Raw genomic sequence first — 14,899 nt, forward strand, 5'->3', positions numbered from 1 at the left:
GCACTAGACATGGATGGCACATCTATACTGCTACATTCTACCCCACCTTCTTAGATCGTCGTCCCGACGATCAACAAAGTAAGATAAATACAACAAGCTAACTCCAAGGTCTAAACAAAGCAGACACTGAGTTGGACAAAGAAGTAGGAGGGTTGGCCGCTTGCGCCTCTCCAGCAGGTCGTGGAAGATGATGCACATTCGGGTGCTGACCAGCCGTTTGACGTAGGGTCCGGCGTGGGCCCATGTTGCTGGAATCAGGGCAAGTGACCAAAGGAGGACATGAGGATGCCCCCGGAGCTGGAAAGGATGAAGGCACTTGGGACGTAGTTGGTCCAGCAGCTGGCGTGGCAGAATTGGCCACAGAAGGTTGTTGGTCAAGGACAAACAGATCATACTCAAATGAAGGCTCCTCTTCTGGGGGTGGTTCGTCCCTGGGGGACAAGTTGTGAGAAGAGGCATGACGAGGTGAGTCCACCCCTATGACCGCCTTCAGCATAGTACGGTGGACCTGTCTGGCCTTTGTCTCATCATCCACTGGCACAATAGTATACACTGAGCCACCCTCCTTAGGCATCCTCAATACTCGATACTTCACTGAGCTCCACCGATCGCGGGTCTTCTGGGGCCCCCTGGCTCTGAAGTCGCGCAAGTACACCAACTGCCCTTCCTGCAGTGGCAAATCTCTTACATGCTGATCATGGGCTCGCTTTCGCCGATCGGCAGCATGTTTCAAGCGCCCCTGTGCACCTTCAAAGGCCACCTGCAAGCGGGCTTGGTGCTCTTGCACCCACTCATGGATTGACCCACCAACCGGGTTCTCAACCCTACCCAACAAGAAATCGAGTGGTAGCCTTGGTTCCTGCCCGAACATCAAGAAAAAGGGAGACTCTCCTGTTGACTGGTGGGGAGTCGTGTTGTAACAATAAAGGACGTGAGGGAGACACACGTGCCAATCCCTTTTACGAGACACTGGCAGAGTTCGCAGCAGATTGTGGAGTGTCCGGTTGAACCGCTCGCATTGACCATTTCCTTCAGGATGGTATGGAGTGGTACGTGATTTTACGATGCCATACAGGTTACACAACTGTTGAATGAGAGAGCTTTCGAAGTTACGGCCCTGGTCAGAATGCAAACGAGCGGGGACACCAAACTTATAAAACCACTCTGACACCAAAACCCTGGCTACAGTGGCCGCACGCTGATCCCGAGTAGGGACCGCCATGGTGTACTTACTAAAAACATCAGTAAGCACCAAGACGTTCTCTACACCATTCTGGGCCGGCTCTAGAGACGTGTAGTCGATGGCAAGAATTTCATTAGGGCGGGAAGCCAAAAGATGTCCCATGACTCCGTGCGCCCTTGGGTGAACATCCTTGGCCACTTGACACCTCTCACATTGCTGACACCAACGAGCTACATCAGAAGACATAGCAGGCCAGTAGCATCGAGACCGGAGGAGCGCCAGTGTGCGCTCCACCCCCTGGTGACCATGCTCCTGGTGCACTTGGGTCAGGACCTCATCTCTCAGTACAGTGGGCAACAACAGCTGGTACATGGCTTCAGCGCCATCCGGTCGAAACACCTTTCGGAACAGGACACCATCCCTCTCAAGCAGGCGGTCCCACTGCCGCAACAACACTAGCGTAGTTTGGGAGAGCCGTGCCCGCTCCTCACGACTAGGACGCTGCCTCCTGCTCCAAAACACCAACAGCTCCTGTATCACAGGATCGGTCTGCTGAGCGAGACGAAGTTCAGATAGAGTGAGCTGTGGCATGGCGGCGATGGTAGCTTGGGTGGCCTCTGCCTTTCCCAAACCCAACGCTTGCTGCAAAGACTTCGGCATGGCTGTACCTGGAAGCATTGCCACCACATCCTGGGGGCCAGATGGGTGCTGACGAGAGAGGGCATCGGCGTTAGTGTTGCTCTTCCCTGATCGATACTTGATCTCAAAATCGAAAGAGGCTAGCTGGGCTGCCCACCTCTGCTCAGTAGCAGCAAGCTTAGCAGAAGACAGATGACTGAGGGGGTTGTTATCAGTATACACGACACATCTATTACCCAACAAATACTCTCTGAACTTCTCTGTCATGGCCCACTTAAGGGCCAAGAACTCCAGTTTCATAGAGCTGTAGTTTGCCATGTTCCTCTCTGGGGGTCGCAGGCCCCTGCTAGCATATGCTATTGGCCTCACCTTGCCCGCCTGAGCCTGAGAAAGGACTGCGCCCAAGCCACCATAGCTTGCATCGACCTCCAGAATGAATGGAAGAGAGAAGTCTGCATAAGCCAACACCGGCGCGGTGGTGAGCTTAGCTTTCAGTGTGTCAAAGTTCTTGTTACACTCGTCAGTCCAACACCTGGAAAACCGCTGATCAGGCTTCTTGGTGCCTCCACATTCAGCCACAGCCCTATGCAGAGGAGCTGCCAACTTGGCAAACCCCTCCACAAACCGCCGATAATAGCTGGCGAAACCAAGGAAAGAACGAAGCTCCGAGGCAGTAGTGGGACACGGCCAATTGGCCACCACTTCAATCTTTCCTGGATCTGTGGAGACCCCATCAGCCGATATCACGTGGCCCAAGTAGTGCACCTCTTTACGAAAGAACGAGCACTTACTGAGCTTGGCTTTGAGGCCTTCACTTTGAAGCCGCTCCAGCACCCCCTTAAGTCTCTCCAGATGCTGTTCAACAGTGGAGGAGAACACAACAATATCGTCAAGATATAACAATACAGACTGACACTGCTGGTCACCAAAGATGCGTTGCATCAACCTTTGGAAGGTGCTGGGCGCATTACAGAGCCCAAAAGGCATTCTGTTCCACTCAAATAAACCGAAAGGTGTACAAAATGCGGTTTTTGGCCGGTCGGCCTCAGTGACTGGCACCTGGTTATAGCCACTGGTCAAGTCCAAGGTCGAAAACCAGCAAGCACCGGACAATGCGTCCAAAGACTCTTCTATGCGTGGTAGAGGGAAGGCGTCTCTTCGGGTCTTACGATTGAGCAGCCGGTAGTCGACACACATGCGCAGGTCGCCACCCTTTTTCCGTACCAACACAATCGGGGACGCATAGGGGCTGCTACTCTCACGAATTACTTGAGACGAGAGCAGTTGGTTGATGTGCTCCTTCACAACCTCATACTCGGAGGGTGGAATGCGCCTATAGCGCTGCGCCACTGGAGTGTCATCAATCAAAGGAATATCGTGGGAGATGAGGTTAGTACAACCCAGATCGGTGTCACTGGTGGAGAAGACCGAAGCGTAATGTTCAAGTAGTGACCTCACCTGACCCTGTTCCTCCACAGACAATGGTGACAAATCCACATCCTCCACCTGCTGCTGCATGCTGGGGGAAGCTGTCTGGGAAGACACAGTGGCCACCTCTGATGGCACCTCGGTGACTCCTGCAGGAAGGCTGACCACGTTCACAAAATCCAGTGTGCCGACAACAGTGCGGGGGTACAACATAACATCGTTGCAGCCAACATTAATAACAGGTATATAGGCTGTGCCCCTTATAACACGAACTAAAGAAGGGGAGGCAAGCAACCCTGCAGGCAAACCAGCATTCAAAGGCTCAAACAATACTGTAGAACCTGAATACTGCTCAGAACATGTGGCGGCCACAATTCTCATCACACCACCAGGAATCTGCCAGCCCCTCTTACCCCTGACCTTCACTGTCCCTGGAGTGTCTGAAGAAGCTAGACCACTAGCATGGTGACACTGTTGCAGTGCCTGCACAACTGGCTTGGGGGCCTCAGAGATGCAAACCTGAGAAAACAAGGCTACACCATGTTGGCCAAAAAGGTCCTGGTAGCACTTACGAATCACGTTCATCCCCAGAACACCAGGCACTCGAGAAGGTACACCACCAGGCGGGTCCCTCACCACCAAAACACCGCATTGCGGCATTAGTTTGCCACAAAGCTGCACGTTAAGTTCCAAGTACCCAAGGTAAGGAATAGTCAGACCGTTGGCAGCTCTGAGCTCCAACCAATGACAAGAACGGAGGCGCTCCTGGCCCCAAGGCTCAAGATGTTGACGAAAGAAGCTCTCAGAAATGGTAGACACCATGGAACCGGTGTCTACCAGACAAGGGACCTTCACGCCACCCATGTCGACATCCAAATGGGGGCAGGACGAAATCAATCCAGAAGCATCCATATTGCGTGAAACAGCTTGCGAGCCAGTGTCAGCCCCACCCAAACTGTGGCTCTGCAGTTCGGTGGGCACTAGTTTTCCGACGTGGAATGAGAGCGAGGTTGTCGACCAGCATTCAAGGGGGGTCGTGAGGGAAACTGCGAACGAGAGGCAACACGCTCTCCATCACACTCATGTGCAAAGTGTCCCGGCTGGTTACAGCGCCTGCATATTAAAGGGCCAGGCCGTGGTGGACGACGGTACTGGTTGGAGCTTTGTAGCTGAGCAATGCTTCCCACAAGCTGGTCAAGCTGCTCTTGCTGACGCTTCAACATCTCCCTCATCTCACTCATCTCAGACACTGAAGTAGGTGAGACAATAGCCTGGGGGGCACCATGAACACCGTACTGGACACCATAGACTGAGGGGACTGATTGGCTGCGACCTCTCACACCACCAGGCAAACCCTCGCGCTCCCATCGAATTGCCTCAGCCCTCACCTCAAGCAAGGTGCAACCAGGCTGGCGACGCACCAACTGCTTCAACTCACGTCTCAAGGAACTATTCAAGATGTGCTCGACAAACTGGTCTCTCAAAAGGGCCCCAGCGTGTGGCATGTCGGCGGGGGCGCACCGCTTCACTTTCTCCATAAGGCCCATTAAAGCAAGGGAGAACTCCTGAAGTGTTTCTCCTTCTTGCTGACCTCTGGAAAAGAAAGCTTGCTGCACAGCAACATACGACTCAGAGCACCCATACAGCTCGTCTAAGATGGCAAGTATTCTAGCGGGGTCCTCCCTCTCAGCGGCAGAGCGATACTTTATTTCCTCTTTGGCCTCTCCCTCTAGGTGGTCGAACAGAAAAAACGCCTGGTCGAACCGGGACAGATGCCGAGCCCTCATACTCGCCTGCACCTCCTCCACCCACTCACTCAATCCCACGCCTGTCCTTCCCCGAAAGATTGTACATCTCCTATCTCTAGGCACAAAAATTAGTCTCTCCGCTACAGAGGGAACAGAAGTGGGAGAGGCAGCAGGTACTGCTGAAGAGGTAGACGGTAGACCACTTGGGCCAGCCTGTCCTTGTCGTAACCGCTCATTATCTGCTTTTAACTGTGCAATCAGCTCTCTAAGTTCCTGAGTTTCATCCTCCATGATTACTACAAACTCACTACACCAGTAATTACAATGATGCAAAAAGCACCACAAAAGTCAAATCTATAGTATGCACCTCACAAAGATCCACAAGGAGCCACTGCTGCTTTGTCCCCGATCTCTCCAATCTGCATGCACAAAAACAAAATTAGGTCACATCAAATAAAGTGAGCAACACAAAACAATATGTATACAAGGGAACACACGTCTCAGCCGTTTGGAAAAGAGTGATCCTGCCAACAACGCCAAGTTTGTGGCGAGCGATAGGCGAGAGAAAATTAAACGAAATAATCTAATCTAATGGAAAACCAACAACGCCACCCTGGGAATTTCACCCAAGGAATTGATTTAAAGTGCAAAGGCACACAGGTAAGGTCACTCATTAAAAGGCATGAGACGTGGTTTAAATGTTGTAGAAAAATACAATTTTATTACATAAGTTCTCTTTTTAAAACAAAGTCTTTTTGACATTCATCCCAGGATAAATAAGGGCTTGGAGGCAAGTGAGTGGACAATGACTAGTGCAAGGGGGGGGGGCCACCAAAAAGAAAACAAAAATCACCCAACATGCGGGGCACACACACTGAAGACCCGCTCCCAGGACACAGCAAACGAGACAAAGGGGGGGGGACACCGCCACCAAGACACCAGCACGCCACCACCAGTCTCCAGCCACTAAAAAGAGAAACAAACAAATCAGTGGGCAAATGACCCAACAACATGAAACAAAATGATTTCAAAAATTAACAAAATTATAACTAGTGGGCAAATAAACTTAACCAATATCAACTGCCCACTATTAACTTATATGGTCATAAACAAAAGAATATGAAAACAAAAAGAAAAACACAGCCAGCTAAAATAATTACATAAGCTAGATAGGACTACATAAATAGTCAAACCAAAATAATTACCAAATCGTTCAAATAATCAGAACACACTTAACACACATTCACACATCGAGGGGAGGGGCAAGCCCCAGTTAAAACACACACACATACACACTGAATGAGCGCCCCTGGTAGGGCTACTCGGGAAGTGTGCGCCACAAGAGACAGGCGGCTACGGACACAATGTGCCAGCCGGAGCAAAGCGCATGGGGCAAACAGCAGCGTCAAGCAGCAGCAAGGCAAAGCAGCGTGGAGACGAAGTATCGGCAAACAAAACAGCAGTGACCCCAATAAGCTGATTGCGTTAGTCCTAATCAGGAGAAAAGACTGTTAATGTCACTACGTTAGCAAGAAATGCTGCGATTGTTCGCTATGCTACAAACACATACCTGTTTACGACCAAACACGGACACACACACACACCCGTTCACACAGGAGGAGGGAAGGAGAGAGGACTCCGGCCGCTGTCGGCGTTCACCTGAGACCACACCAGCGTTAGCCATCGGACAGCATCAACTACATTGCCGAAAGAGAGAATACTTACCAAGCAAACAATGCACCATAGCGCACACAGGAAACCCAGATCAGCAACAAGCAGTCACCCTGTCGGACCAGACAACCTTTGGCCCGGAAGTGACGCACCAGTGACAGGTGCGCAAAAGGAAGAGATGGTGGAGGATGGCTGCTTTTATACCAGCCCACAGCATGACGGCCACTAGTGGCGCTAAACAAACAGTAGCACTAGACATGGATGGCACATCTATACTGCTACATTCTACCCCACCTTCTTAGATCGTCGTCCCGACGATCAACAAAGTAAGATAAATACAACAAGCTAACTCCAAGGTCTAAACAAAGCAGACACTGAGTTGGACAAAGAAGTAGGAGGGTTGGCCGCTTGCGCCTCTCCAGCAGGTCGTGGAAGATGATGCACATTCGGGTGCTGACCAGCCGTTTGACGTAGGGTCCGGCGTGGGCCCATGTTGCTGGAATCAGGGCAAGTGACCAAAGGAGGACATGAGGATGCCCCCGGAGCTGGAAAGGATGAAGGCACTTGGGACGTAGTTGGTCCAGCAGCTGGCGTGGCAGAATTGGCCACAGAAGGTTGTTGGTCAAGGACAAACAGATCATACTCAAATGAAGGCTCCTCTTCTGGGGGTGGTTCGTCCCTGGGGGACAAGTTGTGAGAAGAGGCATGACGAGGTGAGTCCACCCCTATGACCGCCTTCAGCATAGTACGGTGGACCTGTCTGGCCTTTGTCTCATCATCCACTGGCACAATAGTATACACTGAGCCACCCTCCTTAGGCATCCTCAATACTCGATACTTCACTGAGCTCCACCGATCGCGGGTCTTCTGGGGCCCCCTGGCTCTGAAGTCGCGCAAGTACACCAACTGCCCTTCCTGCAGTGGCAAATCTCTTACATGCTGATCATGGGCTCGCTTTCGCCGATCGGCAGCATGTTTCAAGCGCCCCTGTGCACCTTCAAAGGCCACCTGCAAGCGGGCTTGGTGCTCTTGCACCCACTCATGGATTGACCCACCAACCGGGTTCTCAACCCTACCCAACAAGAAATCGAGTGGTAGCCTTGGTTCCTGCCCGAACATCAAGAAAAAGGGAGACTCTCCTGTTGACTGGTGGGGAGTCGTGTTGTAACAATAAAGGACGTGAGGGAGACACACGTGCCAATCCCTTTTACGAGACACTGGCAGAGTTCGCAGCAGATTGTGGAGTGTCCGGTTGAACCGCTCGCATTGACCATTTCCTTCAGGATGGTATGGAGTGGTACGTGATTTTACGATGCCATACAGGTTACACAACTGTTGAATGAGAGAGCTTTCGAAGTTACGGCCCTGGTCAGAATGCAAACGAGCGGGGACACCAAACTTATAAAACCACTCTGACACCAAAACCCTGGCTACAGTGGCCGCACGCTGATCCCGAGTAGGGACCGCCATGGTGTACTTACTAAAAACATCAGTAAGCACCAAGACGTTCTCTACACCATTCTGGGCCGGCTCTAGAGACGTGTAGTCGATGGCAAGAATTTCATTAGGGCGGGAAGCCAAAAGATGTCCCATGACTCCGTGCGCCCTTGGGTGAACATCCTTGGCCACTTGACACCTCTCACATTGCTGACACCAACGAGCTACATCAGAAGACATAGCAGGCCAGTAGCATCGAGACCGGAGGAGCGCCAGTGTGCGCTCCACCCCCTGGTGACCATGCTCCTGGTGCACTTGGGTCAGGACCTCATCTCTCAGTACAGTGGGCAACAACAGCTGGTACATGGCTTCAGCGCCATCCGGTCGAAACACCTTTCGGAACAGGACACCATCCCTCTCAAGCAGGCGGTCCCACTGCCGCAACAACACTAGCGTAGTTTGGGAGAGCCGTGCCCGCTCCTCACGACTAGGACGCTGCCTCCTGCTCCAAAACACCAACAGCTCCTGTATCACAGGATCGGTCTGCTGAGCGAGACGAAGTTCAGATAGAGTGAGCTGTGGCATGGCGGCGATGGTAGCTTGGGTGGCCTCTGCCTTTCCCAAACCCAACGCTTGCTGCAAAGACTTCGGCATGGCTGTACCTGGAAGCATTGCCACCACATCCTGGGGGCCAGATGGGTGCTGACGAGAGAGGGCATCGGCGTTAGTGTTGCTCTTCCCTGATCGATACTTGATCTCAAAATCGAAAGAGGCTAGCTGGGCTGCCCACCTCTGCTCAGTAGCAGCAAGCTTAGCAGAAGACAGATGACTGAGGGGGTTGTTATCAGTATACACGACACATCTATTACCCAACAAATACTCTCTGAACTTCTCTGTCATGGCCCACTTAAGGGCCAAGAACTCCAGTTTCATAGAGCTGTAGTTTGCCATGTTCCTCTCTGGGGGTCGCAGGCCCCTGCTAGCATATGCTATTGGCCTCACCTTGCCCGCCTGAGCCTGAGAAAGGACTGCGCCCAAGCCACCATAGCTTGCATCGACCTCCAGAATGAATGGAAGAGAGAAGTCTGCATAAGCCAACACCGGCGCGGTGGTGAGCTTAGCTTTCAGTGTGTCAAAGTTCTTGTTACACTCGTCAGTCCAACACCTGGAAAACCGCTGATCAGGCTTCTTGGTGCCTCCACATTCAGCCACAGCCCTATGCAGAGGAGCTGCCAACTTGGCAAACCCCTCCACAAACCGCCGATAATAGCTGGCGAAACCAAGGAAAGAACGAAGCTCCGAGGCAGTAGTGGGACACGGCCAATTGGCCACCACTTCAATCTTTCCTGGATCTGTGGAGACCCCATCAGCCGATATCACGTGGCCCAAGTAGTGCACCTCTTTACGAAAGAACGAGCACTTACTGAGCTTGGCTTTGAGGCCTTCACTTTGAAGCCGCTCCAGCACCCCCTTAAGTCTCTCCAGATGCTGTTCAACAGTGGAGGAGAACACAACAATATCGTCAAGATATAACAATACAGACTGACACTGCTGGTCACCAAAGATGCGTTGCATCAACCTTTGGAAGGTGCTGGGCGCATTACAGAGCCCAAAAGGCATTCTGTTCCACTCAAATAAACCGAAAGGTGTACAAAATGCGGTTTTTGGCCGGTCGGCCTCAGTGACTGGCACCTGGTTATAGCCACTGGTCAAGTCCAAGGTCGAAAACCAGCAAGCACCGGACAATGCGTCCAAAGACTCTTCTATGCGTGGTAGAGGGAAGGCGTCTCTTCGGGTCTTACGATTGAGCAGCCGGTAGTCGACACACATGCGCAGGTCGCCACCCTTTTTCCGTACCAACACAATCGGGGACGCATAGGGGCTGCTACTCTCACGAATTACTTGAGACGAGAGCAGTTGGTTGATGTGCTCCTTCACAACCTCATACTCGGAGGGTGGAATGCGCCTATAGCGCTGCGCCACTGGAGTGTCATCAATCAAAGGAATATCGTGGGAGATGAGGTTAGTACAACCCAGATCGGTGTCACTGGTGGAGAAGACCGAAGCGTAATGTTCAAGTAGTGACCTCACCTGACCCTGTTCCTCCACAGACAATGGTGACAAATCCACATCCTCCACCTGCTGCTGCATGCTGGGGGAAGCTGTCTGGGAAGACACAGTGGCCACCTCTGATGGCACCTCGGTGACTCCTGCAGGAAGGCTGACCACGTTCACAAAATCCAGTGTGCCGACAACAGTGCGGGGGTACAACATAACATCGTTGCAGCCAACATTAATAACAGGTATATAGGCTGTGCCCCTTATAACACGAACTAAAGAAGGGGAGGCAAGCAACCCTGCAGGCAAACCAGCATTCAAAGGCTCAAACAATACTGTAGAACCTGAATACTGCTCAGAACATGTGGCGGCCACAATTCTCATCACACCACCAGGAATCTGCCAGCCCCTCTTACCCCTGACCTTCACTGTCCCTGGAGTGTCTGAAGAAGCTAGACCACTAGCATGGTGACACTGTTGCAGTGCCTGCACAACTGGCTTGGGGGCCTCAGAGATGCAAACCTGAGAAAACAAGGCTACACCATGTTGGCCAAAAAGGTCCTGGTAGCACTTACGAATCACGTTCATCCCCAGAACACCAGGCACTCGAGAAGGTACACCACCAGGCGGGTCCCTCACCACCAAAACACCGCATTGCGGCATTAGTTTGCCACAAAGCTGCACGTTAAGTTCCAAGTACCCAAGGTAAGGAATAGTCAGACCGTTGGCAGCTCTGAGCTCCAACCAATGACAAGAACGGAGGCGCTCCTGGCCCCAAGGCTCAAGATGTTGACGAAAGAAGCTCTCAGAAATGGTAGACACCATGGAACCGGTGTCTACCAGACAAGGGACCTTCACGCCACCCATGTCGACATCCAAATGGGGGCAGGACGAAATCAATCCAGAAGCATCCATATTGCGTGAAACAGCTTGCGAGCCAGTGTCAGCCCCACCCAAACTGTGGCTCTGCAGTTCGGTGGGCACTAGTTTTCCGACGTGGAATGAGAGCGAGGTTGTCGACCAGCATTCAAGGGGGGTCGTGAGGGAAACTGCGAACGAGAGGCAACACGCTCTCCATCACACTCATGTGCAAAGTGTCCCGGCTGGTTACAGCGCCTGCATATTAAAGGGCCAGGCCGTGGTGGACGACGGTACTGGTTGGAGCTTTGTAGCTGAGCAATGCTTCCCACAAGCTGGTCAAGCTGCTCTTGCTGACGCTTCAACATCTCCCTCATCTCACTCATCTCAGACACTGAAGTAGGTGAGACAATAGCCTGGGGGGCACCATGAACACCGTACTGGACACCATAGACTGAGGGGACTGATTGGCTGCGACCTCTCACACCACCAGGCAAACCCTCGCGCTCCCATCGAATTGCCTCAGCCCTCACGTCAAGCAAGGTGCAACCAGGCTGGCGACGCACCAACTGCTTCAACTCACGTCTCAAGGAACTATTCAAGATGTGCTCGACAAACTGGTCTCTCAAAAGGGCCCCAGCGTGTGGCATGTCGGCGGGGGCGCACCGCTTCACTTTCTCCATAAGGCCCATTAAAGCAAGGGAGAACTCCTGAAGTGTTTCTCCTTCTTGCTGACCTCTGGAAAAGAAAGCTTGCTGCACAGCAACATACGACTCAGAGCACCCATACAGCTCGTCTAAGATGGCAAGTATTCTAGCGGGGTCCTCCCTCTCAGCGGCAGAGCGATACTTTATTTCCTCTTTGGCCTCTCCCTCTAGGTGGTCGAACAGAAAAAACGCCTGGTCGAACCGGGACAGATGCCGAGCCCTCATACTCGCCTGCACCTCCTCCACCCACTCACTCAATCCCACGCCTGTCCTTCCCCGAAAGATTGTACATCTCCTATCTCTAGGCACAAAAATTAGTCTCTCCGCTACAGAGGGAACAGAAGTGGGAGAGGCAGCAGGTACTGCTGAAGAGGTAGACGGTAGACCACTTGGGCCAGCCTGTCCTTGTCGTAACCGCTCATTATCTGCTTTTAACTGTGCAATCAGCTCTCTAAGTTCCTGAGTTTCATCCTCCATGATTACTACAAACTCACTACACCAGTAATTACAATGATGCAAAAAGCACCACAAAAGTCAAATCTATAGTATGCACCTCACAAAGATCCACAAGGAGCCACTGCTGCTTTGTCCCCGATCTCTCCAATCTGCATGCACAAAAACAAAATTAGGTCACATCAAATAAAGTGAGCAACACAAAACAATATGTATACAAGGGAACACACGTCTCAGCCGTTTGGAAAAGAGTGATCCTGCCAACAACGCCAAGTTTGTGGCGAGCGATAGGCGAGAGAAAATTAAACGAAATAATCTAATCTAATGGAAAACCAACAACGCCACCCTGGGAATTTCACCCAAGGAATTGATTTAAAGTGCAAAGGCACACAGGTAAGGTCACTCATTAAAAGGCATGAGACGTGGTTTAAATGTTGTAGAAAAATACAATTTTATTACATAAGTTCTCTTTTTAAAACAAAGTCTTTTTGACATTCATCCCAGGATAAATAAGGGCTTGGAGGCAAGTGAGTGGACAATGACTAGTGCAAGGGGGGGGGGGCCACCAAAAAGAAAACAAAAATCACCCAACATGCGGGGCACACACACTGAAGACCCGCTCCCAGGACACAGCAAACGAGACAAAGGGGGGGGGACACCGCCACCAAGACACCAGCACGCCACCACCAGTCTCCAGCCACTAAAAAGAGAAACAAACAAATCAGTGGGCAAATGACCCAACAACATGAAACAAAATGATTTCAAAAATTAACAAAATTATAACTAGTGGGCAAATAAACTTAACCAATATCAACTGCCCACTATTAACTTATATGGTCATAAACAAAAGAATATGAAAACAAAAAGAAAAACACAGCCAGCTAAAATAATTACATAAGCTAGATAGGACTACATAAATAGTCAAACCAAAATAATTACCAAATCGTTCAAATAATCAGAACACACTTAACACACATTCACACATCGAGGGGAGGGGCAAGCCCCAGTTAAAACACACACACATACACACTGAATGAGCGCCCCTGGTAGGGCTACTCGGGAAGTGTGCGCCACAAGAGACAGGCGGCTACGGACACAATGTGCCAGCCGGAGCAAAGCGCATGGGGCAAACAGCAGCGTCAAGCAGCAGCAAGGCAAAGCAGCGTGGAGACGAAGTATCGGCAAACAAAACAGCAGTGACCCCAATAAGCTGATTGCGTTAGTCCTAATCAGGAGAAAAGACTGTTAATGTCACTACGTTAGCAAGAAATGCTGCGATTGTTCGCTATGCTACAAACACATACCTGTTTACGACCAAACACGGACACACACACACACCCGTTCACACAGGAGGAGGGAAGGAGAGAGGACTCCGGCCGCTGTCGGCGTTCACCTGAGACCACACCAGCGTTAGCCATCGGACAGCATCAACTACATTGCCGAAAGAGAGAATACTTACCAAGCAAACAATGCACCATAGCGCACACAGGAAACCCAGATCAGCAACAAGCAGTCACCCTGTCGGACCAGACAACCTTTGGCCCGGAAGTGACGCACCAGTGACAGGTGCGCAAAAGGAAGAGATGGTGGAGGATGGCTGCTTTTATACCAGCCCACAGCATGACGGCCACTAGTGGCGCTAAACAAACAGTAGCACTAGACATGGATGGCACATCTATACTGCTACAGTGTCAAAGAGGGTGTCGACACTCTTCTGCAGTTGTACGATTGCGCTAAAAATGTGAGGGGGAAAAAATAGTTAACATTCCACTCTGATGTAGGCTGGGGCAAACACAGATGGTTAAACAAGTCACAAGACAAAATGATACATTGCTTCATAATGAATGTACACAAGAAATGGACAACAGTTCATGTTAAGTGTGTAGCTTACTGTTGGTTCACAGAATACATTATTCCATAATAAAGTACACCCCATTGGTATGTTGGCATTGTTGGATAAAGATTTTTTATTTTTTTTTTGTCACATTCTTAAACCAATAATGTGATGATAGTCATATTTGCCCCCAGTGTTTCCCTATGGAGACACAAAGGACTTTCAGTCTCCATACAACACACCTATGTCTCTGGCAATTCGAGAAATACTGAAATTCAGACATTGAATTTAAAATTTTAAAATGTGATTTGTTACATGTCACCTCACGCCGCGTACTGTTATTCCTTCACCATGTGTTTTGTTTGGGTCAGCACGTGTACACCGGGACTTGTCTCCATGCCAACGTTACAAAGACAGCTGGGTCACTCACCGCTGCGATCGCAACTTTTAACGTTCACTTTCGTTTTCGGAGCAGTTCGCGTATTCACATTTTGCCGGTGGCAAGAGATTGAAATGGCGTGTTCCAAGTGAACTGCTATAATAAAGTGGACAGTGAGAATCGGCAACTCATAGAAGTAGGAACTTAAAATTTCTATTCATTCTCCCTCCGACCAGGACAGAACCCACGGATCTGACAGTGCAGCAGTGACACACACTTATGTTGTTTAACATGTTTTAGCAAGTCTCATCATACATTATCGCCTGTAGCGTAACGGACGGGGAGTTCGTCCCGGCAAACACCCTTTCACTCACGGTGCCAAAATTTGTATCATCCTTGTTAAAACTCAACATCATTTAATCACAGAACAAATGACGTGAATTAACCCACAACCATCTTACATATCATCTTATTCACAAACACATTCACGAATCATAATTACAC

General features: G+C 50.7%; 1 protein-coding gene and 2 long non-coding RNA genes across 3 annotated transcripts; all 3 read right to left on the reverse strand.

Moving 5' to 3' along the window:
- Window positions 1–97: 97 nt before the first annotated feature.
- Window positions 98–11,031, reverse strand: LOC115586598 (uncharacterized). Its single transcript, XM_030425754.1, has 3 exons — window positions 7,128–11,031; window positions 4,359–5,138; window positions 98–4,296 (listed from the first exon to the last, which is right to left on the reverse strand). The coding sequence occupies exons 1-3, from the start codon at window positions 11,029–11,031 to the stop codon at window positions 98–100; spliced, it is 8,883 nt and encodes a 2,960-aa protein (XP_030281614.1).
- LOC115586883 (uncharacterized) lies at window positions 5,625–6,831 on the reverse strand. Its single transcript, XR_003984923.1, has 3 exons — window positions 6,724–6,831; window positions 6,569–6,657; window positions 5,625–5,964 (listed from the first exon to the last, which is right to left on the reverse strand). It is a non-coding gene; the product is annotated as an uncharacterized LOC115586883 (long non-coding RNA).
- A 1,577-nt stretch (window positions 11,032–12,608) lies between the features above and the next one.
- Window positions 12,609–13,695, reverse strand: LOC115586886 (uncharacterized). The gene is made up of 3 exons (XR_003984926.1): window positions 13,642–13,695; window positions 13,487–13,575; window positions 12,609–13,407 (listed from the first exon to the last, which is right to left on the reverse strand). It is a non-coding gene; the product is annotated as an uncharacterized LOC115586886 (long non-coding RNA).
- Between the last annotated feature and the right edge of the window lie 1,204 nt (window positions 13,696–14,899).

This window comes from Sparus aurata, chromosome 8 (genome assembly GCF_900880675.1).
Source record: "Sparus aurata chromosome 8, fSpaAur1.1, whole genome shotgun sequence".
NCBI lineage: Eukaryota > Metazoa > Chordata > Actinopteri > Spariformes > Sparidae > Sparus > Sparus aurata.